At 55.3% G+C, this 24,593-nt stretch overlaps 1 protein-coding gene across 1 annotated transcript; it reads right to left on the reverse strand.

The window, feature by feature from the left end:
• Positions 1-2,490: 2,490 nt before the first annotated feature.
• Positions 2,491-3,465, reverse strand: LOC133358016 (uncharacterized; the record flags this gene model as incomplete). Its single annotated transcript, XM_061576291.1, has 1 exon — positions 2,491-3,465. A coding segment is annotated over one exon (975 nt), but the record flags the coding sequence as incomplete, so codon positions are not given.
• Positions 3,466-24,593: the final 21,128 nt, after the last annotated feature.

The following is a 24,593-nucleotide window of genomic DNA, read 5'->3' on the forward strand; positions in this document are numbered from 1 at the left end:
AGTCTGGTGCAGGCTATATGGGGGGGGGGTCTTTGTCTTTTTGTGGAAAGTGTTGTAATTTCCATTGTGCTTGTTGCCACCTTCCACCAACGCAGTAGCAGCAACAAAATCCCCAAATATAGAGCAGCGTTCTTCACTCATTTTCAGAGGGGGTGGTGGTGGTGGTGGGGGGGGGAGCCTGCTTCCGCCGATAAGACATCATCAGCGTGAGCGAGTGCCACCACACACGTGACACCATTGGGGGCTTTTGACAGCAGTGCGACGATCATGATGATGGGGAGAGGGGTCGGGGGGGGGGGTGTTCTCACTCTTTGTGGATTGTCAAGTCAGGGGGCCGAGCTAAAGGCCATCAGGGGCCGCCAGTAGCCCGCGGGGAGGAGGGACGATGAGGATGTTGGCCCTGCGATCTGGGCGAGCAGTTCACTGGCTTCTCGGAGAGAGACGGCGGCAGCAAAGTAAAGAAATGCCACCAAATAAATAAAAAAATGAGTCAATAATTAATACATCGTTCGCCGGCGTGGGTCTCGTTTCCTTTGTTCGTCAGCTCAACTTCAAAGCTCACGGCCCACTCAGAACGTTCCCGCCACTTACTGCCAGGCCACGCGGTTGTGAGAAAAATGAATAAAAACTCTTTGGTTCTTTCGGTGAAGTCACGTAGGTAGAAAAATTGAGTAGAATAAAAAATAAAAAATCACGACGTTTCGATCGCAACACAAGCGGCCGTCCTCAGGCGGTCCAGCAGTTCCACCGCGGATTCTTATTTGTTTCCGCCTGAGGACGACCGCTTGTGTTGCGATCGAAACGTCGTGATTTTTTTTTTCTACCTACGTGACTTCACCAAAAGAACCAAAGAGTATGGATTCGTGCAGTCACGGAAGCTTCAAATCAAAAATGAATACATACCCGTGGCTTCATTTCTTTTAAATAAATAAACACATCGAGCCGCGAGCCAATACTTACTTTTTAATCTTTATCTTAGTGGATTTGCACGGTCACTTAAAATAAATATCGCCAATAATGTATCTTTATTGCGCATAGTATTGCCGTAAACAACAACAACAACAAAGACGACGACGATGATCATCGTCGTGGTCGTCATCGTCGGTGTCGTCACGAGCACGTGACCTTTGCGGGCGGGCCAAGGTCACGAGAAGCAAGGAGGGTGAAACCTTGCGGAGCCGACTCAACCAAATATTCGCGGGGCGATTTTGGAGCCCCCCCTCCCCCCCACTAAAAGGTATATAAATATATATCTATTAATATATACATCGCTACTGTTTGGTTCTTTCGGTAAAGTCACGGAGATAGAAAATGATTACATCACAAGCGACCGTATTCAGGTGAGAGAGAGAGGAAGCTACCGAAACAAGGTCTCATGTCGGCCCGAGATGGTGCAGCCTACAACACATTGTCCTGCGGAGGGAGCTGATAGGCACGTTGGGTTGCTCGGTCAATGGCCTGCAGGGTCAACGGCGGCGTGGTGTATTCCGCAAATATGCCCGACTGTGAGAGCGGGCACAAGCCGGCGTGAGTAGGTTAAACGTTGAGTTTTATAAGGGCACCACGGGGTGACCAGCCCCTCCCCACCCATCCCCACCCTCCCCACCCAGCCCCTCCCCACCCTCCCCACCCAGCCCCTCCCTGCACGACGGACACAATAATCCCCTGTGGGCTGGTGTAACCAGGAGGTTCCTACCAGTATAAGACCTCGTGTGTCAGTTGCTTTCTCTCTCTCATCTGCAGACGGTCGCTTGTGTTGCGATCGAAACGGCGTGATCGATTAATGTTCGACCTGCGTGACTTCACCAAAGCTTCGAATCAAGATATCAATCGCTCTCATCATGAACCCAGAATTAGCAACAAAAGGTAATAACACCGGACGATGCACGGGACGTGGCCCCAGCAGTATCATCGCGCAATTAAGTGGGAATTATTACGGGGCATTAAATACGTCTGTTTGAAGCCAGATACGACGCCAGCGAAACAATGGCGAAGAAGCGTGGTGGTGGTGGTGGTGGTGGCGGTGGTGGTGTTGGTGCTGGCGGTGGTGGTGGTGGTGGCGGTGATGACAGTGGTGGTGGCGATGGTGGTGGCGATGGTGGTGGCGGTGGTGGTGGTGGCGGTGATGACAGTGGTGGCGATGGTGGTGGCGGTGGTGGTGGCGGTGGTGGTGGCGGTGGTAGTGGTGGCAGTGGGGGTGGCGATGGTGATGGCGGTAGTGGTGGCGATGGTGGTGGTGACGGTGACGACAGTGGTGGTGGTGGTGGTGGCGGTGGTAGTGGTGGCAGTGGCGATGGTGGTGGCGATGGTGGTGGCGATGGTGGTGGCGGTGGTGGTGGTGGCGGTGATGACAGTGGTGGTGGTGGCGATGGTGGTGGCGATGGTGGTGGTGGTGGTGTTGGTGCTGGCGGTGGTGGTGGTGGTGGCGGTGATGACAGTGGTGGTGGTGGTGGTGGTGGCGATGGTGGTGGCGATGGTGGTGGCGGTGGTGGTGGTGGCGGTGATGACAGTGGTGGCGATGGTGGTGGCGGTGGTGGTGGCGGTGGTAGTGGTGGCAGTGGGGGTGGCGATGGTGATGGCGGTAGTGGTGGCGATGGTGGTGGTGACGGTGACGACAGTGGTGGTGGTGGCGGTGGTAGTGGTGGCAGTGGCGATGGTGGTGGCGATGGTGGTGGCGATGGTGGTGGCGGTGGTGGTGGTGGCGGTGATGACAGTGGTGGTGGTGGCGATGGTGGTGGCGATGGTGGTGGTGGCGGTGGTGGTGTTGGTGCTGGCGGTGGTGGTGGTGGTGGCGGTGATGACAGTGGTGGTGGTGGTGGCGATGGTGGTGGCGATGGTGGTGGCGGTGGTGGTGGTGGCGGTGATGACAGTGGTGGCGATGGTGGTGGCGGTGGTGGTGGTGGCGGTGGTGGCGGTGGTGGTGGCGGTGGTGGCGGTGGTGGTGGTGGTGGCGGTGGTGGTGGCGGTGGTGGTGGAGGTGGCGGTGGTGGTGGCGGTGGTGGTGGCGGTGGTGGTGGTGGTGGTGGCGGTGGTGGTGTTGGTGCTGGCGGTGGTGGTGGTGGCGGTGATGACAGTGGTGGTGGTGGCGATGGTGGTGGCGGTGGTGGTGGCGGTGGTGGTGGCGGTGGTAGTGGTGGCAGTGGGGGTGGCGATGGTGATGGCGGTAGTGGTGGCGATGGTGGTGGTGACGGTGATGACAGTGGTGGTGGTGGTGGCGGTGGTAGTGGTGGCAGTGGCGATGGTGGTGGCGATGGTGGTGGCGGTGGTGGTGGCGGTGGTGGTGGTGGCGGTGATGACAGTGGTGGTGGTGGCGATGGTGGTGGCGGTGGTGGTGGCGGTGGTGGTGGTGGCAGTGGGGGTGGCGATGGTGATGGCGGTAGTGGTGGCGATGGAGGTGGTGACGGTGATGACAGTGGTGGTGGTGGTGGCGGTGGTAGTGGTGGCAGTGGCGATGGTGGTGGCGGTGGTGGTGCGGGGAGCGGCGGTGCAGCGGTTAGCGCTCTGCGCTACAAAACCCTCAGAAACCCGAGTTCGATTCCCGCTCACGGCCACCAACACGAGTGATGTTCATCAGAACCAGTCCTGGCTGAGCTTCCCCTAGGTCGACTCAGACCCAAACGATTCCCTGGTGCGATATGTCAACATCGCAACTGTGACGATAAAGACTGCTGGGCGTGGTGTCCCAGGACTCCAACTGGGGGATTCGTAGCGCATTGCGCTAACCACTGCGCCACTACCTCCCCCCCCCCTTCCCGGCACACCACACACAACTTTCAAATATCAGACATTCATTAATACGCTACGGATTGGTTTGGGAACATTTGCGCCCGGAGACTCCGTCTGGGTCTCGGAGGAGGAGGTGGAGAGACAGGCAAGGAGCGACGTCTCCACCCCCCACCCACCCAGATCCCTTCGTCCCAAAAATGACCCCAGAGATGGGTTTGGCCGGCAGCTTTCCTCTTTTTTATTTTTTACGATCAGAGGAAACAAGAAGATGCTCGGTGTAGTCGGCACTTTGCTTCGTTCATCATTTCGATTTTTTTGTTTTTTATATAATGATTTGCTTTATGTAGCCCCCCCCCCCCCTTTTTTTTAATGAAAGATTTCACAAAAGATTTCACTCGACACGTGACCCCGGTGAGGGGGTGGCGGGGACGTCGAAGAGGGTGCAGCGGTTGCTAAATAATTAAATAAGCACTCCTATATGCAAATGTGATTAATGTTTTGATTTAAACGCTCATTGAAACACATGCGGGTCTAAATGATTTATTACTCCATCACCTCCTCCACTCCCACTCCACAAAAGTCGCTCCCTCCCTCTCCCTCCCCCGCTCCCTCCCTCTCTCTCCATCTCCCTCCCTCGCTCTCCCTCCCTCTCTCTCCCTCGCTCTGTCTCCCTCCCTCCCTCTCTCTCTCTGCCCATCGCTGTAATTTCTACCACATTATTCACGGCCAATCATTGTGGGCCAGGAGGTTGGGGGTGGTTTGGGGGGTGGTTTGGGGGGGGGTTGGAGGGGAGGGGGGGCGGCAGGATGGGGGAGGTGGGGGTCGAGGTGGAAGCAGGCGCGGGGGTGGGGGGGTTGCTACTGCTGCGGGTAATTTTGTGCCGCAATTACAAATTAAAGTGGATAAAATTACTGCCGGGATATTCGCGAGAAGTGGCGGAGTGGTGCGTTTTGCTTGGCGGGGCGCTGGGGCAGAGGCGGGAGAGGGGAGGGTGCGACCAAGGCGGGGGAGGGGGGGGTGGAAGGGGTGGGGAGTGTCTCGCATGTCAGGTCACGAGAGGTCACGAGAGGTCACGGGAGGTCAACACTCAAGTTTCGAGCGGATTCTCTCCTCTGGGTCGAAATCGCCCCAGACCGCGTGGCAAAGCGTTGCGGCTGGACCGCGGTTGTCTGGCAAACAGTGAAACGTAACCCAGCCCCCCTCCCTCCCTCCCCCCACGTCAATAGGGAGTGATCGATCGTTGCGTTGATCATCGATTAGCGTGAGAGAGTTCTGTGCTCCTCCTCCCGTGCTCTCCACGTGCACGTGGTTTGCAGGGTTAGAGCACCGGGCAGAGAAGGGAGATACACAAAAAGAGAGGACCCGTGTAGCCTGTAACAGACTGTAGGGGCAAGTGCTGTTAGCGAGCACCTATGAAGGCCGGAACGGTACACGAGGGGGTGCGTGGCCAGCACCACGCCCGACCGCCTTTGTCTCCCTACTGGCGATGTTTACCACACACCGCACCAGCTCCTTACTTGAGGCTGAGTCGACCTAAGGGAGGCCCAGGACCGGTTCAGATAATCGTCAATAGTGATGGCCTTGAGTGGTGCGCTAACCACTGCGCCACCGCTCCCCACGTGTATACAAAGACAAAATTCCCTCAAATAGCCTTAACAGACTGTAGGGGCAAGTGTTGTTAGCGAGCACCTATGAAGGCTGGAACGGTACACGAGGAGGTGGTGGCCAGCACCACGCCCGACCGCCTTTGTCTCTCCAGTGGCAATGTTTACCACACACCGCACCAGGTACTCATTTGAGGCCGAGTCGACCTAGGGGAGGTCCAGGACCGGTTCAGATAATCGTCACTGGGTGTTGGCCGTGAGCGGGAATCGAACCCGTGTCGCCGGGTTCATAGCGCAGCGCGCTAGCCCCTACACTACCCCTCCCCACACACATACACACAGACACACACAGACACACACACACGCACAGACACACACACAACCTATTTCTGTTATTGCGAAATTCAAGACTCCTTCAAAATGCACTCTGGGGAAAGGTTACGGCCCAAATTACGTTCACGCATTTGTGCTCGCGAATTGATATTCCTGCCGGCAGGGGCCACCAATGCGCTCACGGGGTGGCATCGGCGCTGGCGGGTCAATTGCATTTCGAGGGCTCTGCTCGGGGCCAGCCACGGCCACACAAACCCAGAGGCCGCGAGCGCGCAGCAGCACACGCCGCGTGCCAAGGGGGCGCCCTACGGCCACTGAGCGTGTGGGAGTGTGGTAGGGAGACAAAGGCGGCCGGGCGTGCCGACATCCATTCCCGCTCACGGTCACCACCACCAGTGACCATTGTTTGGACCGGTCCTAGATCTCCCCCCCCCCCCCCACCCGATAGGTTGACTCAGCATCAAATGATTGCCGAGTACGATGGGTAAACATCGCCAAGAGGGAGACAAAGGCGGCCGCGCGTGGTGCTTTGACAACCACGTCCCCTCGTGTGCCGTGCCGGCCTTCGTAGGCGCTGCTACTCGCTAACAGCACTTGCCCCAACAGTCTGATTAGAGGCTATACGGGGAATATTTGTCTTTGTTGTTGTCACCTGAGTCGGTCAACCCATGGCACCTGCTGGGCCTGTCCCGTGACCTCCTGCCACACTCCATGTGGCCTCAAAGCGCACCTAGCCTGGCACAGTCTACGTCTCCCTGTGCAAGTCTACGGGTCCCTGTGTGAGTCTATGGGTCTCCGTGTGAGTCTTTGGGTCTCTGTGTGAGTCTATGGGTCTCTGTGTGAGTATATGGGTCTCTGTATGAGTCTATGGGTCTCTGTGTGAGTATATGGGTCTCTGTGTGAGTCTATGGGTCTCTGTGTGAGTCTTTGGGTCTCTGTGTGAGTCTATGGGTCTCTGTGTGAGTCTATGGGTCTCTTTGTGAGTCTATGGGTCTCTGTGTGAGTCTACGGGTCTCTGTGTGAGTCTATGGGTCTCTGTGTGAGTCTATTGGTCTCTTTGTGAGTCTATGGGTCTCTTTGTGAGTCTATGGGTCTCTGTGTGAGTCTATGGGTCTCTGTGTGAGTCTATGTGTCTCTGTGTGAGTCTATGGGTTTCTGTGTGAGTCTTTGGGTCTCTGTGTGAGTCTTTGGGTCTCTGTGTGAGTCTATGGGTCTCTGTGTGAGTCTATGGGTCTCTGTGTGAGTATATGGGTCTCTGTGTGAGTATATGGGTCTCTGTGTGAGACTTTGGGTCTCTGTGTGAGTCTATGGGTCTCTGTGTGAGTCTATGGGTCTCTGTGTGAGTATATGGGTCTCTGTGTGAGTCTATGGGTCTCTGTGTGAGTCTTTGGGTCTCTGTGTGAGTCTATGGGTCTCTGTGTGAGTGTATGGGTCTCTGTGTGAGTCTTTGGGTCTCTGTGTGAGTATATGGGTCTCTGTGTGAGTCTATGGGTCTCTGTGTGAGTCTTTGGGTCTCTGTGTGAGTCTATGGGTCTCTGTGTGAGTGTATGGGTCTCTGTGTGAGTCTTTGGGTCTCTGTGTGAGTATATGGGTCTCTGTGTGAGTCTATGGGTCTCTGTGTGAGTCTTTGGGTCTCTGTGTGAGTCTATGGGTCTCTGTGTGAGTATATGGGTCTCTGTGTGAGTCTATGGGTCTCTGTGTGATTCTTTGGGTCTCTGTGTGAGTCTATGGGTCTCTGTGTGAGTCTATGGGTTCCTGTGCGAGTCGATGGGTCTCTGTGTGAGTCTTTGGGTCTCTGTGTGAGTCTATGGGTCTCTGTGTGAGTCTTTGGGTCTCTGTGTGAGTCTATAGGTCTCTGTGTGAGTGTATGGGTCTCTGTGTGAGTCTATGGGTCTCTGTGTGAGTGTATGGGTCTCTGTGTGAGTCTTTGGGTCTCTGTGTGAGTCTTTGGGTCTCTGTGTGAGTGTATGGGTCTCTGTGTGAGTCTTTGGGTCTCTGTGTGAGTCTTTGGGTCTCTGTGTGAGTCTATGGGTCTCTGTGTGAGTGTATGGGTCTCTGTGTGAGTCTTTGGGTCTCTGTGTGAGTATATGGGTCTCTGTGTGAGTCTATGGGTCTCTGTGTGAGTCTTTGGGTCTCTGTGTGAGTCTATGGGTCTCTGTGTGAGTGTATGGGTCTCTGTGTGAGTCTATGGGTCTCTGTGTTAGTCTATGGGTCTCTGTGTATTTTTTTGGGTCTCTGTGTGAGTCTATGGGTCTCTGTGTGAGTCTATGGGTCTCTGTGTGAGTCTATGGGTCTCTGTGTGAGTCTATGGGTCTCTGTGTGAGTCTATGGGTCTCTGTGTGAGTCTATGGGTCTCTGTGTGATTCTTTGGGTCTTTGTGTGAGTATATGGGTCTCTGTGTGAGTCTATGGGTCTCTGTGTGAGTCTATGGGTCTCTGTGTGATTCTTTGGGTCTCTGTGTGAGTCTATGGGTCTCGTTGTGAGTCTATGGGTCTCTGTGTGATTCTTTGGGTCTCTGTGTTAGTCTATGGGTCTCTGTGTGAGTCTATGGGTCTCTGTGTGATTCTTTGGGTCTCTGTGTGAGTATATGGGTCTCTGTGTGAGTCTATGGGTCTCTGTGTGAGTATATGGGTCTCTGTGTGAGTATATGGGTCTCTGTGTGAGTCTATGGGTCTCTGTGTGAGTCTATGGGTCTCTGTGTGATTCTTTGGGTCTCTGTGTGAGTAGTCTATGGGTCTCTGTGTGAGTCTATGGGTCTCTGTGCGAGTCTATGGGTCTCAGACCATCACCATGGTTATTACCATCAGCGTTGTGACGTCACTGTCACCCAGACCATCACCATGGCTACTCCCATCATCATTGTGACGTCACTGTCACCCAGACCATCACCATGGTTACTCCCATCCGCGCTCGCGAAGTGTTTGGGGTGGTGGGGGGTATCGTGCTGTGGGGGGGAGGGGGTGAGAGGAGGGGCGGGGCGGTCTGCCAGTCATCTCAGTCAATCAACCCGTGGCACCCCTTTGGGTGTTTCTAGATTCGAAGTTTTCGTGACTGCAAGGATTCATACTCTTTGTGTTTTTTCGGTAAAGTCACGTAGGTAAAAAATAAATGAAAGCACAACGACATTAAATCACGACGTTTCGAAGGCAACACAAGCTTCCGTCTTCAAGTGGAGCAGTCACAGCAAAATGACTGTATCAAGTGAAGAGAGCTCTAAGAGACACCACCTTATATACTGGTTACGGGGAGGGGGGAGGAGCCAGGATGGGCCGTGGGGGGGGGGTGTAAGCTGGTGAGGTGACTCCTGGAGCTGCAGCTGGGTGTCTGTCCCGTGACCTCCTGCCAGCAGCGAGCCTTCGACACTTCGAGTGGCCTCGCAGCGCACGTGGCGCCCCGACGACGAGCGCCGTGGCGACTGGAACACCGTCGGCAGGTCCCGCGGGAACTTCGCCGCGTTTGTCGTCGTCGTCTCTCTTGTCGTCGTCGAAGCTCGCACCGTCAATATTTCAATTCGAGCAAAAAGCCACCGACTACCAGCAGCAGTCATGCACACACCTTCTGTGGATCGGTCTCGTCGTCCTCATTACGAGTCGTGGGCACGAAAGAGGCTCCACTGCTGCGTGGGTCTGCCTCGGGCTCCGTGTTCTGTGCGGCACGGTGCTGAGATGTTAACTCCCTCGCCCTGTGTGCAGGAGGTCGTGGGTTCGATTCCGACCTTGACGCCTGCTGATGTATATTTGGAGTTTGCGTGTCTCTCTCTCTCATCATCATCACGGTAACTAGGAGATGTTAACTCCCTCGCCCTGTGTGCAGGAGGTCGTGGGTTCGATTCCGACCCTGACGCCTGCTGATGTATATTTGGAGTTTGCGTGTCTCTCTCTCTCTCATCATCATCACGCTGGCTAGGAGATGTTAACTCCCTCGCCCTGTATGCAGGATGTCGTGGGTTAGATTCCGACCTTGACGCCTGCTGCTGTATATTTGGAGTTTGCGTGTCTCTCTCTCTCTCTCATCATCATCACGCTGGCTAGGAGATTTTAACTCCCTCGCCCTGTATGCAGGATGTCGTGGGTTCGATTCCGACCCTGACGCCTGTTGTATATTTGGAGTTTGCGTGTCTCTCTCTCTCTCATCATCATCGCGGTGGCTAGGAGATGTTAACTCACTCGCCCTGTATGCAGGATGTCGTGGGTTAGATTCCGACCCTGACGCCTGCTGTATATTTGGAGTTTGCGTGTTTCTCTCTCTCATTATCATCACCACCGTGGCTAAGAGATGTTACCTCCCTCGCCCTGTATACAGGATGTCGTGGGTATGATTCCGACCCTGACGCCTTCTCTATGTTATGAGTTTGTGTGTCTCTCTCTCTCTCCCCGTGGTCGCGTGGAATTTTTCTCCTGGTCTTTCGGTTGTTTTCCTCTCCACATTTAGAAACAGCATCACGCGTTATCGATGATTTTTGCTGCAATGCATTTCCAAATGATAAGCCACTTTGTTGCACTATCATTTGTGACAGCCGGGTCGCTTCCCAGCGTGCCTTACCTGCTACAATAAAACAAACAAAAAAACAGTAAACAGTTTGATATGCCAGCTGATTCATTTTCCGTCTTCACGATGCGCAGATCAAACCATTGGCAACACAAAACACGCCTGCTTCACCGCCACACGTTCACCATGGAGGTGTCCGAGCAGTCGGCCGCGACCTCTTGGCCGGGGAAAGTGCTGGTCAGCGAGCACCTATTAAGAAGGCCAGCTCGGCGCACGCGAGCGTGTGTATGTGTTCGGACCAAACACTGGCGCCACAGTGTCCAGATTCATATTCTTAGGTTTTTTCGGTAAAGTCACAAAGGTAAAAAAATTAAAATTAATAAAAGTAAAATAAAATAAAAATAAAAAATCACGACGTTTCGGAGGCAACACAAGCTTCCGTCTTCAGGTGGAACCGTCACAGCCACGACAGCTGTATCAAGTAAATGAGAGATTACAAGAGCTACCACTCCGTATATATAATGGTTGAAGAGGGGAAGGGCCAAGTACGGCACACGTTTTTATTAATATGGTAAGGTGAGGCTTAAGACTAAGAATAGACTGCATAACAAAATACTGAGCCTTTGTTATGGAGAGGTGCGGTTTGTGACTACGCCTAGCCTACATAACAAAAGTGTGAAAAAAGAAACAACTAAACCTGGTAAAACAAAACTGGCTGTCTATCAATAACCTGTAATAGTTGTCTGTCAAATAAGATGGTCCAAATAAGTGTAGTTAAATCTTTTTTGCATGGTTAATCACATCTTTCCAATGATTACTCAGTTTGTAACCATCATCACGGTTGAAATTATGTCTGCGTTTGTATATTTGTATGGCTTCGTGTACAAACCTTTGATGGTAGCCAGGAGGTTTGCAGAGCACCTTGGTCTCGGAAAAGACAATTTCATGAGAGCCCACAGAGTTGTAGCAATGATCCGCAACGGCCGAAGAATCAGTTCTGCCGTGTTTCAGATCTGACTTGTGCTCGCGGACACGATCAGAAACATGACGTTTCGTTTTTCCAATGTAGCAATCACCACAACTGCAACTCAATTTGTAGACTCCAGGATACTGTAAGTCAGGAACGACATCCTTCACAGATGGAATCAGATCACGGATTTTATGCACTGTACTGAATCGGACTTGGATCTTATGTTTGTTTAGAATTTTGGAGATCTTTTTGGTCACGCCTGCTATGTATGGTAACGTGATAGTTTTGGTCGGAGTTTCATGTGGCTGTTTCTGTATGGTGGGAGAAACAGCTTGGCGGATGGTGCGGTCAGAGTATCTGTTCATCCTGAGGGCCCGATGTACATGTCTTAATTCACCAGCCAGGTGGTGTTGGTCAGAAATGCCATGGGCTCTGTGGTATAGCGTTTTGATGAGAGAATTATTTTGAGACGGCCGTTGCCGATAATTGCTACAACTCTGTGGGCTCTCATAAAATTGCCATCGGCAAGTCCACTCAGCTCCACGTCCTCTTGTACCACATCACTCCATCTCTTCTCTAGCCCGTGTCGCGCCCGTTTAGCCCCCTCGATCAGGCCGAACAAAAGCTATTTCGGCATGCGGTGGCTGCGCATGCGGGATACATGACCCAGCCAACGCAGCCTTGCCTGCTGGAGGAGCTAACCGATGGGATATTGCCCAGATCTTTCAAGGATTTATGAGCTCCTCACACAATACAGCCTGGTTAAACCCAGGATTGATCGTAGGCAGGCCAACCTAAATGTTTCCAACCGGCGAAGATGCTCCATTTGGGGGGGTCCACGTTTCGCAAGCGTAGAGAAGGGAGGGAATGACTGTGGCTGAGAAGACTTGAAGCTTCGTGCGGAGCGACAGACCAGGTAGCTTCCACACAGGGTTACGCAACCGATGAAAAGATATTGCCGCTCGACTCATTCTGGGTGAGACCTCTGCTTTTAAACTGGAGCCGGTCATGAAGCACACTGCCCAGGTATGGGAAACTCTCCACTCTCTCCACTACTGCCCCATCACCGAATGGGAGTTGTGGGGGTGGAGTGTCCGATGGTACAAAATACCCAGGCAGGTGCTTAGTTTTGGTGGGGCTGATGGTAAGGCCCCACCTCTTAGTGGCACGCTCCAGTCTCAGCAGCAGCGTCTCCAACTCCTTCTCTGAATGAGCAGCTATTGCCAAATCATCGGCATACATAACGTGGTTGACCAATAGGGAGCCATCCCATTATCGCACCCGGGCATCGATCAGCCTCCCATTATATCTGTACCAAATAGAGATTCCCCCGGTACAGCTATTGAAGGCTTCACGAACTACGTGGTCAAAATAGATGTTAAATAATGTGGGAGCCAGAGGACATCCCTGTTGCACCCCAAGGTGTACAGGGAAAGGCTCTGACTCCAGAGTCTTTCCCTGTGCCCGCTTTCCATCATGAAGGTCCTTAATGATCGTGAGCAGAGGGTCAGGGACTCCGAAAGCACGAAGAACAACCCAGAGCCCAGGCCTACTGATGGTATCATAGGCCTTGACCAGGTCAATAAAGCAAAGATGTAGGTCTTGTTGAAATTCCCTACACCTCTGCTGTAGCAGACAGACCGAAATAATGGCATCTGTGCAGAACCGCCCTTTACTGAAACCGCATTGGGGCTCCGCAAGCCTCTCCTCAGCGTGCCTAGCAAGGCGATGTTGAATAATCCTTGCCAAGACCTTTCCCGGCACACTGAGGAGTGAGATGCCCCTGTAGTTGTTACAGTCTGTGTGGTCCCCCTTCTTAAAGAGGGGGACCACCAGGGCATCCTTCCAATCCTGCGGAACCCGTCCAGTGGTCCAGACTGTTGTTATGATGTCATATAGGGCAGTCTTTGCACAAACGCCACCCTCCCTCAGCATTTTGCTTGGGAGATCATCTCTGCCCGGTGCCTTTCCTGGTCTCAGACTGCGGATCGCCTTCAGTACTTCCTCAACAGATGGCACCTCAGCCAGCCACTCACAGGGGGTAACCTCTTCCAATATTTCAGGCACCGCAGCCTCAGCAGGGTTATCCCCACTTTGTGCCATGATGTTTTCCTGGCTGAGGGATTTCCTCTCCCCCAAGACCTCAAAGAAATGCTAAGCAAATCTGCAAACCTGTTCCTGGGGGTCGGAGATTCGATAACCGTTTTTTCCCCTAATGATGGTAATCGGTGTGGTGCTGCAGCTTACTTTTTTGATGGAGTTAAATAGTGATTTGTGATCGCGGGCCACTGAGGCAAACTCCATCTCCTCAGCAACCCGCGACCACCACCCATCCTTGCAGCGCCTTACGGCTCTCCGAACCTCCGAGCGAAGGCTGCGGTAAGCCTCATTCTCTGACGTGGGTTGCTGTAGCCGATGAGAGTGGGCCTGTCGCTTTTTCTCAACTATCCTGAACACCTCCTCTGTCAGCCAGGGTTTCTGGGGAGGTCTGGACCGCATACCCAAAGCAGCCATTACAGCTGCATGAGTCACAGTCCTAAACCTCGCCCATTTACCCTCGACATCAGGAGGAGTGGGGGACGATGCCAACCCCAGCTGCAAGCGATGATGAAATTATCGCTTGCAACTTTCATCAGCTAACTGAGACCAGGCCACTTTAGGTTGGAATGGGTTCCTGGGTGTACACCCACCACCGGAGTGGAAGAATGGCAGGTGCATCTTACAGATGACTAGTCGATGGTCAGAGGGCAGATCAGCTCCACGGTAGGTCCTGGTGTCAAGGACATGGGCTCGCATCCGCGGGTCCGTCACTATGTAGTCCAGCAGATGTTCTTGCTTGGACCCGGCATGCATCCATGATGTTGTGTGGATGCGCCGATGCCGGAAGAGCGTGTTGGTTATTACAAGCCCATGGGCTGCACAACAATTTAGCAGCCTCCTACCGTTGTTATTGAGCTGATCTGGCCCATGCATTCCAATCACTCCAGACCAGGTGCCAGCATCATGACTAACTCGGGCATTGAAGTCACCCAACAAGATGACTCTGTCCCGAGTGGTCACTTTAGCCAGCACCTGTGACAGGAGGTCATAGAAGGCATCTGACTCATCGGCTTTGCCTGCATCCCTCCAAGGATGTACGTCTTCGGTGGGGGCATAAGTAACCACGACCACCACTCCTCTCCTCCGGTTGATGGGAAGGCGAGCCCAAAGTAGCCTGGGGCTTACAGCTTCCCACACCTCACCGCCACGCTCCCACGCCCCTTCATTCTTTTGTTCAGAAGAAGAGCCACACCCTGTTGTTTGGCAGTCTCCTGCCCCGAGTAGAGGACTGTCCACCCCTCATGTTGAAAGGAGCCAGAACCGGTCCACCGGACCTCCTGAATGCCACAGAGATCCAGGCGGTACCGGTCCAGCTCCCGACAAAGGAGTGGCAGCCTCTCTTCCGCAGTGAGCGTTCGAACATTCCACGTGGCCATCCGTAGTGGCTTTTCGTTGTTTCTGGAGGAGCCCCGAGGATGAAGATTCAATCTCCTGGCTCCGCCAATTGGGGTTTGGCCAGGAGACGTCATAGACGCCTGTCCCCCTGGGGCTTCCGGCACACTTATTAGTTACATATTTATGTTTAAGTCGTAGTTTCCTGGTAATGAATTGAAGGTGGAGGGTTTACCAGCCCCTCGCACCCGTCCAGAGCCCACGTTTAGCCACTGTGGTGGTCACAGACGCCATGAGGGGAGAGGCCAATGGGCATTGGCCCTTTCCCCACAGCACTCTCCACGAACGAGTTCCCCGTGCGGCACCGCAAGGAGGTAGGGGGTTGTTTTACCGGACACAGACGCACTCACACACAGACACACACACAGACACACACACAGACACTCACACAGACACTCACACAGACACTCACACAGACACTCACACAGACACTCACACAGACACTCACACAGACACTCACACAGACACTCACACAGACACTCACACAGACACACACACAGACACACACACAGACACTCACACAGACACTCACACAGACACTCACACAGACACACACACAGACACTCACACAGACACTCACACAGACACTCACACAGACACACACACAGACACACACACAGACACTCACACAGACACACACACAGACACTCACACAGACACGCCTCGCTCTCTCTCTCTCTCCGTCTTCCTTTAAATACAATCCTCGGGTCAAGGAGGGGGGTTACAATATTCGCAGAAGGTGCTGGCGGTGGTGGGAGGGTTGCTGAAGGGGGGGGGGCGGTGAGGGGAGTGTGGTGGGGGGGAAATTGAGATTCTGCATCGCCCAGAGCCAATGGTCTCCGTGCCTCCACGATCATTGCCCCAGACTCCTCGAGGCACTCTCCCTCTGTCCCCCTCTCTGTCCCTCGCTCACTCCCCCCCCTCTCGCTCCCCCCTCTCTCCCCTCGCTCTCTCCCAGCAGATATTAAAGTGTCCACAGAAGTCATCGTTAAACAGAGGCGCAAAGCTCTAATGACAGTATAATAGTGATTGATGTGAGCCTGTCTGGGTGATATTAAAAAATAGCGGCAGGAGGGGGGTTGGTGGTGGTGATGGTGGTGGTGGGGAGTGTTATCAAAGGTTGGGAAGCGGCAGCATTTGATAGGAGGATGATGGTGGTGGTGGTGATGATGATGGGGAGCGGTGGCGCAGCAGTTAGCGCGCTACGCTACGATCCGGGCGTGCCGAAATCCATTCCCGCTCACGGCCACCACCACCAGTGACCATTGTCTCTGAACCTGTCCTAGATCTCCCCCCCACCCCCTTCCTCCCTCTAGGTTGACTCAGCATCAAATGATTGCCGAGTACAATGGGTACGCATCGCCAGGAGAGAGACAAAGGCGGCCGCGCGTGGTGCTTTGACAACCACACCCCCCCCCCTCGTGTGCCATGCCGGCCTTTGTAGGGCCATGCTTACCGCACTTGCCCCAACAGTCTGTTGGAGGCTATACGGGGGATCTTTGTCTTTGGTGGAGGTAGTGGACGTGACGGGAACTGGATAAGGGAGAGTGGTGGTTGGTGAGTGGTGGGTGGAGAGTGGTGGGTGGAGTGTGGTGGGTGGACAGTGGTGGGTGGAGAGTGGTGGGTGGAGTGTGGTGGGTGGACAGTGGTGGGTGGAGTGTGGATCTCACCCAACGAGCGTTCCCCAGGTCGCTTCGTGCATCCCTGACCCTGCAACCCCCACCACTGTTTAATCAGCGCGTGATAATCGTTCGGTGCGTTTCAATCCCCCATCTGCAGCCAATCACACCTCCCGGGTGCGGGGAGGGGTAGATAAACTATGAGGCACCGCCGCTTAGGACAGTCAGCAGCGGTTGTCCTGTGGATTGACTCGCACCCCGCCGTAGGAATGTGGAATTGTCACCACTGGCCCAGGGTAGGGTTGTACGTCTGTCTGCCCGCCGAGTCGCCCTCGAGAATCTATACGAAGAGATGAATTGCACTCATTCTCAATGCTCTCTCACTCGGGCAGGAAATCACGCCGGGTGCGAGTGTGTGAACCGCGCCGGTTGCTCTGTCCGACGTTTCGCGGCCACCTCGCTTGCTCCCTTCCTCGCCCGAGAGCTCCTACAATTCAAAGGCGCTCCGTTCATTTCATGTTTCTTTCCCTCCCGCGGAAAGGAAGCTGCTGCTCCAGGCACGTGCAGCGAAACGTCGGAACGTCGCGTCCAACGGTCGGAAAATTGCCGCAAAGTCGAGCGCTCACGTGCCAAGGTCACGTCGCATTCGGCTGCGGAGGGTTCGCGGTTCGGATTCGAGCGGCGACCCTGGTTATCGCTGCAGTTGTGCATGGACACTCGGTGGACATTAAAGACCCCGTGGCGGTCATTCCCAAACGGGCGAGCGGTCAACCGATGCTCGTGCCGGCTCCGAGTTTGGTGCCGACGATGGGCCGGCACAGGGGCCGTCCATAAATGACGTCACGCACCTAGGGGCTAGGGGGGGGTCAGACATTTGTGACGCGTGTGACGAGCGGGGGGGTCAAAATCGTCCAAAATAGCGTGACGTCATTTATGGACGGCCCCAAAGATCGCTCAAATGATAAATCATCTACACAGCAAATCATCGCCACCCCGCCCCCCCCCCCCCCCCAATTTAAGTGCGTAAACAATCGAAACAACAAATTCAGGAGGGGGCACCTCCTGAAGATGAGTGGCGAGATTTGGCGAGGCATCCCCTGGGTGGACAAGCGGAATACAAATACCGCCATCTCCCCCTCTCCCTCTCTCGAATGTGCCGCGTGCTGTGATAAAGATGTCGGGCGATCATGGCCTTACATTTAGATATCCGTTGCACGTGAAGTGTTGTTGAAGACGCGTGGACAACGGGGTAAGGCACACGTATTTATTTACACAAAGGGCTTACAGTACTAGAGGGATGTATCGGCCCCCTCACCCGTACAACTGGGAATTCACCCCTAGCTAGCCTTCCTAGCTGAGTCCTCCGCTAACGGGCTAGGGGAGGCTGTCTGGCCCGACACTGGTTAGTCGGGCTACGGTACCCGGAATCCCAGAGGTCTGACTCTGGTTCCGGGACCACGCCACTGGCTCCAGCCTGCACTGCCCTTACAAGGGCGGCGTCCCAGGGGGAGTCCAGGGCCTATCTGGCTGGTCTTCTCTCTTCTCTTAACTACTCTAAGACTGAGCCCCGAGCTCTCTGGCTCAACCCTTTTTATACCCCGTTAGAGGATCGAAACCCCCCTCACGCCGTCCAGTACGGACGTCGTTGCGGGCACCACCCCGTGTGCTCACGGAGACCCCGCCCACTGTGTCTGTTTTCCATTAGCCCCTATGTAAACAGCCCTACACAAACAGACCCTCTGTAACAGCCCTACATCACCCCCCCTGTACAGCTCGCAGCCGTCCCGGCTGCAACAACTTTCAATAAAGGTTATTTAACCCCTGGATCCCCGCGTGTGCCTTAAAAAAAACGTTTTTAACGCTAACTTGAAGGAACCAACAGTAACAACAACAACGACAATGACAACAACAAAACCCTCAACCCTGAAAGGGAACAATCCGACGCACCCCCCCCCCGAATAAATACGGATACCGTAAGAACGAGCTATATACAATTTGTAGCGAAGCCACAATGCACACAACAGCAGGTGAGCCCAACGTACGTGAATGCAATGGGCAGGGAACACCCCCCCCCCACACAACACACAATGAACACAACATATATATACAAATCTTGCGGTTCCTCAACAGTCTGCGCATTTTTGCGCGTGTCCTTGCGGTTTCACAACAGTTTGCGCATTTTTGCGCGTGTCCTTGCGGCGGGCCCCTCACACGGGGAAACCCCGGGTGGCGGACCGTCAGGTGGCAATCGTCCGTCCGGGAGCGGGGCCTCCTCTGATGCCTCGTGACTGTTGGTATCCCCAGAAGGGGTGGTCGGGCGTGAGCCCGTCAGTCTCGATGCACCTGGAGGTGGCACGGCCGGCAAGGCATTAGGTGAGCGCGGTGGGGACGGACCTAGTGAGTCGGTCGACCCCCCACACGTCTGGCCACGCATGTGTGAAGTGGGTTTGTGTGCCGCGACGAAAGGTTTCAACCGAGAGGGGTGCACGAACCATCGCCGCTTCCCCCAACGAATGCGCACGCACTGTGGTCGCAGGACCTCGACCACTTCCACAGGCCCCCGCCACGGTCGCGCCAGCTTTGGGGAGGTAGCCAGGGGTACTTGGGGACAGTGCAACCATGCCCTGTCCCCCGGTTTCCACTGTATGACGTGCGCTCGACCCAACCTGAGGCGCTCGTTCGCCTTTTGACGGAGGTCCGAGTTTAACCTCGCAGCATCCCGCGCCTCTGTTAACTTAGCCAAATTAAATTTGACGTGGTCAGCCAATTTTGTTTTACCTTGCTGGTCGGGGATCTGCAGCTGGGCGCGAACAGGCGGGTCGGGTTCGCGACCGTACATAAGGTAAAAGGGGGAAAACCCCGTAGCTGCATGGGGTGCCATCCGATATGCCGCCAAGACCCCCTGAATATGCAGGTCCCAATCAGTCTGGGAATCTGAGACCTGCTGTGCCATCATTGACGAAATGGTGCGATGCAGGCGCTCGACCATTCCGTCAGTCTGTGGGTGATACGGGGAGGTCCGAATTTTCTTTGTGCCTAAGAGGTCACAGACTTGTTTAAGTAATTTGCTGGAAAAATTTTTACCCTGGTCGGTCAGCAGCCGTTCCGGGGCACCTTTGTCCAGGACGTATCCCTGAACAAAGGCGTCCACGATGGCTGCTGCCGACTGGTTGGCAAGGGGCCAGGCCATGGGCCAGCGCGTGAAATACTCGACACCTGTCAGCAAATACTTATTGCCCCTGGGGGTGGCGGGAAATGGGCCCAAGATGTCCAGTGCGACCAGCTCATTTATTCTGGACACCTTGATCGATTGTAAAGGCGGGTTAGACTCCCGCGCCGGCGGTTTCCGCTGCGCACACCGCGGGCATGAACTCAGAAGATCCCCCACATCCTTTGTCATACCAGGCCAAAAAAAATCTAGCTGTATTAGTGCAAGGGTCTTTAGAGTCCCCAGATGTAACAGGCGCTCATGCGCGGCCCACACCACTTTGCCTCGCAACTCCGAAGGGACGACCAGCCGATGTCGCTGTGATTTTGCGTCCCAGTGCATGAGCAGACCCTGTACCATTTCCCATGCACCCGAATCACCTTTCACCCGGCCAGCACCCCCGACGCGACGACGCCACCCGAGGAGGGAGGTGTCCTCCATTTGGAGGCGCCCCCACTCAGCGACGGGCAACCCCAACAGGGAATCCCTTCCCTGTTGTTCGATAGAATTATCAGCCAGTGGCTCGTCATCGTCGGTGGCTGCCAGGATCGGGACCGATGCGTCCCCTGAAGGTCTGCAACGTCCCGACCCCAGGAGGCATGCACATTCCGAGGCGGTTGGCATGCGTGACAGAGCGTCCGCGTTGGTATGGCGAACGCCCTTACGGTAAGTGGTCTCAAAATCAAAATCCTGGAGAACCTCCAACCATCGAGACAACTGTCCCGATGGTTGTTGAACCCGCAGGGCATACTGTAGTGCCGCATGATCTGTGCGGACGGTGAAATGCCGACCGTACAGATATGGGCGGTACTGTTGGATGAAAAAAACAATTGCCAACAGTTCTCTACGGGTAACACAATATCTCTGCTCCGCAGGAGACAACACCCGACTACCGTATGCGACCACCCGTTCAACGCCATCAACCACCTGGGAAAGCACACCCCCAATACCCGTGTTGCTCGCATCGGTGTCGAGCAAAAAGGGTTTCGAAAAATCAGGGTAGATCAAGGGAGGGGCTTTCACCAGGGCGTCCCGAAGGGAGCGGAACGCAGCCTCCTCCTCTTGACCCCAGTGGAAACGAACCCCTTTAGATGTTAGAGCGTGCAGGGGTTTTGCAATTGTTGCAAAATCAGCAACAAACCGTCGATAATACGACGCGAACCCAATAAAACTCCTGACCTCTCCCACTGTGGTGGGAGTCGGCCAGGAGCTGACACACTGCGTTTTGGCGGGATCGGTAGCAATACCCGAGCGTCCCACGATGTGCCCCAAATAACGCACCGAATCACGCAACAAATGGCATTTTTGGGGCTTAAATTTCAAATTAGCAGCCCGCATCTTTAGGAAAACTGCCCGCAACCTCTGGAGATGGTCATCAAAAGTTTTACTAAAGACGATAACGTCATCCAAATAAATGAGGCACGACTCCCATTGCAGTCCAGCCAAAACCAATTCCATCAAACGCTGGAAAGTCGCCGGCGCTGAGTGCAAGCCCATCGGCAACCTGTTGAATTGAAACAAGCCGTGCAGTGTACGAAAAGCAGTTTTAGGCTTAGACTCATCATCCAGAGGAAGCTGCCAGAATCCCGAAAGTAAATCGAGTGTGGAAAAGAATCGCGCTCCCGCCAAAGCGTCAAGCGATTCATCCATCCGAGGGAGCGGGTATGCGTCGGCAACCGAAATTTTATTAAGACGCCGGAAGTCAACGCAAAACCGCAACGAACCGTCCTGCTTTTTAACCAGGACGATCGGCGCTCCCCAAGGGCTGGTGGAAGGAGAAATGATGTCCGCGGCTAACATGTCATCAACAGCCGATTTGACATGTTCCTTTTCGGCGGGACTCAACCGAAACGGATTTTGGCGAATTGGCGCGCTGTCACCCGTGTCAATATGGTGACGCAGCAAGTGAGTGCAGCCCAAATCATATTTATCTCGACTAAAAACGTCGGAAAATTCTCGCAATAGCGTTTTAAGTTGTTGACGCTCTGAATCGGACAGGTCCGTCGATCCCGCACAAAGCGCCTCGAGCCACCCTTCATCGCTGTCCGAACGCGGTCGCGACGCAGGGACAGTGTTGACGGAATTGACGGCGGGCTCCTCACACGGCACCGGCGTTGCGTGAGCAAGCACGGTCCCCTGTGGGAGCACCACCGTCCGCGAGCCCACGTTTAGGACCGCGATGAAGGGTTCACTATCCCCTCTCACTATGGTCTGGGCCGGTAGTAAATCAGGTCCACTAACCCCGGCCCTAGACGGTCCCAACAGTACCCCTTGCGCCCCGGCACCCTTAACGAGGGGCCGCCGAAGCTTCAAGGGCACCAACATTTGCGTTCCCGGAGGAACGCGTACCGTTCTCTCCACGAACGCCGGCACCGTCGCGAACGCCGTCCGAGTCGCAACTGGTGATGGCAGGAACGCCATGCGTCTGCCCGATGGAAGCTCTATGCACCCCTGGTCGATCAAAATTACAATCGGCATTTTGGCCAGGAAGTCCGTCCCCAGCAGGCACGGAACCGCCAGCGAGGACGAAACAAAAATCGGCCCAGACAATTTAATTTCCCCAATACAAATTTGGGCACGAATTTGTCCGATGATGCCAAGTGAGCCCCCGTTAGCCGCATAGAATGGTACGTTAACAGGCATCAAAGGACGGCTCCGGACAGGGAGAATATTGTAAATTAATTCCGAAATAATAGTCGCCGATGCCCCCGTATCGACCAGGATGCGCACTTCCACCCCGTCGATATATCCTACAACGGCCGACGACCCCGACGATGCGGCAACCACACGATCGGCCAGCACGGACCACTGGCCGGGTTCGATATGGGTACCCGGAGTGGTGCGTGATGGTGCGATGGTGCGTGATACCGGCCCCCCTCTCGTCGCGGTGTTTGAGTGCGTGACGGGTGTGTGTGTGGGCCAAACGTGTGGGGTGCCGCGACTCGCCGGTTTTTGACGGTGGAGCTTGGGATGAGGCCCGTCGTCCCGGTGAGGTGTCGTCCCGCGCTGACGAGGAGAGCGGCACCCCGAGGCGACGTGGCCCCGGACGCCGCAGTTATAACACCGCGGGAGCGACGTCGGAGGTGACGAGTGGTCGGAACGGCCTGACCCGTCCTGGCCCGGCCGTGCACTCGTCGCCTGTTGCCGTCGGTGGTCGACGGCGTAGAGTTCCTCCGTCGGAAGGGTGGCTGCAGCCACCGCACGCCCCGCCGATGCCCTGCTGGCTTTGCGTCGAAGCGACAGGAGGTTTGCGTGGAGGAGCCGCGCCGCCTGGAGCGATGTCATTTCCGCGTCCTCCTGTGCGACGACAGCGATGTCTAGATCGTCGGCCAGGAGGAGTATCTTCTCCGTTACCATAGCGTCGATGCCGTCGTCATCCATCCGGGGGAAGGCCGACTTGGCCATCGCCAGGAGGCTCGTTCGGTACGCTAGGGGCGACTCCTTCTCTCCCCGCTTGCGGTCGTAGAACTCCTGTCTGCATTCCGCCGACGGTCCGTAGACCCCTCCCAGCAGCTGCAGCGCCATCGGTAACATGGAGCGCCTTTCCTTTGGTGCCGATGTTAGGGCGGCAAGCGCGTCGCCGTCCAGGAGCGCCGGCAGGGCGCTGAGAGCTTCTTCGTCCGTCCATTTAGCCATCTCCTGGTGGGCGAGGAAGCGTCTTTGAAAGCCGCTCCAGTCGCCCTCTGCGCCCACGAATTCTTTAAGCGGGGGCAGCCTTTGGTGTAGCGCAGCGGCTGCCGTGGAGTCCCGTGGACTGCTGCCTCCCCGACTCGGCTGCGTCTCGGCGCGAATGGCAGATGGCATCGCCTGTCGCAGCTTTGATGACGCGCCCTCCTCCGTCGTTGATGCAGCAGCCCCAGCGCGGCCGATGTCGGACCCCAGGTTGAGGTTGGCCACGCCCCTAGCGGTCGCTGCGTCGATGGCGGGAATTTCAAAATTTAAATCTTCAGAAATGGCGGGAAGGCGCTCCACACGCCGGTTCCTCTCGCCCCGCGGTGGACCACCAGCCGCCAGCCGTGTGATGTCCCCCAGCGCAGCGGCAGCGGCGTAGAGCAGTTCCGCCAGCCTCTCATGAGCCAGCCTCAGGTCGTCTCCCCGCTGCTCCTCTTCATGGCGATGCTCCGGTAAGCCCGCATCCGGCCCCGGCTGCACGTCGTCTAGTAGAGCCATCTCGGGCTCGGCAATTTCGGCGGCGTCCTCCGCCCGCTGTTCCCTGGCTCGAGCTGTTTGGCGCGTGTCCATGTTCTTGGTTCTTCTGACGCCAGATGAAGTGTTGTTGAAGACGCGTGGACAACGGGGTAAGGCACACGTATTTATTTACACAAAGGGCTTACAGTACTAGAGGGATGTATCGGCCCCCTCACCCGTACAACTGGGAATTCACCCCTAGCTAGCCTTCCTAGCTGAGTCCTCCGCTAACGGGCTAGGGGAGGCTGTCTGGCCCGACACTGGTTAGTCGGGCTACGGTACCCGGAATCCCAGAGGTCTGACTCTGGTTCCGGGACCACGCCACTGGCTCCAGCCTGCACTGCCCTTACAAGGGCGGCGTCCCAGGGGGAGTCCAGGGCCTATCTGGCTGGTCTTCTCTCTTCTCTTAACTACTCTAAGACTGAGCCCCGAGCTCTCTGGCTCAACCCTTTTTATACCCCGTTAGAGGATCGAAACCCCCCTCACGCCGTCCAGTACGGACGTCGTTGCGGGCACCACCCCGTGTGCTCACGGAGACCCCGCCCACTGTGTCTGTTTTCCATTAGCCCCTATGTAAACAGCCCTACACAAACAGACCCTCTGTAACAGCCCTACACACGTATACATCCTCAATAATAATCATTAAATCATACTGCATTTTGAAAACAAAATGTTTTGCTGGCTGACTGGCTGACTGGTTGACTGGCTGACTGGGTGACTGGATGGCTGACTGTCTGACCGCCTGACTGACTGGCTGACTGGGTGACTGGATGGCTGCCTAATTAGCTGACTGGCTCGCTGACTGGCTGGCTGACTAGATGGCTGTCTGGTTGACTGGCTGACTGACTGGCGGTGGTGGTGGCGGCGGTGGCGGTGGAAGTTGTGGTGGAGGGTGCTGGTGGTGCTGGTGGTGGGGGTGGTGGTGTGGTTTGTGGTGGTGGGGGTGGTGGTGGTTGGGGTGCTGG

Source organism: Lethenteron reissneri, chromosome 60 (genome assembly GCF_015708825.2).
Source record: "Lethenteron reissneri isolate LAM-NWPU_2019-01 chromosome 60, ASM1570882v1, whole genome shotgun sequence".
NCBI lineage: Eukaryota > Metazoa > Chordata > Hyperoartia > Petromyzontiformes > Petromyzontidae > Lethenteron > Lethenteron reissneri.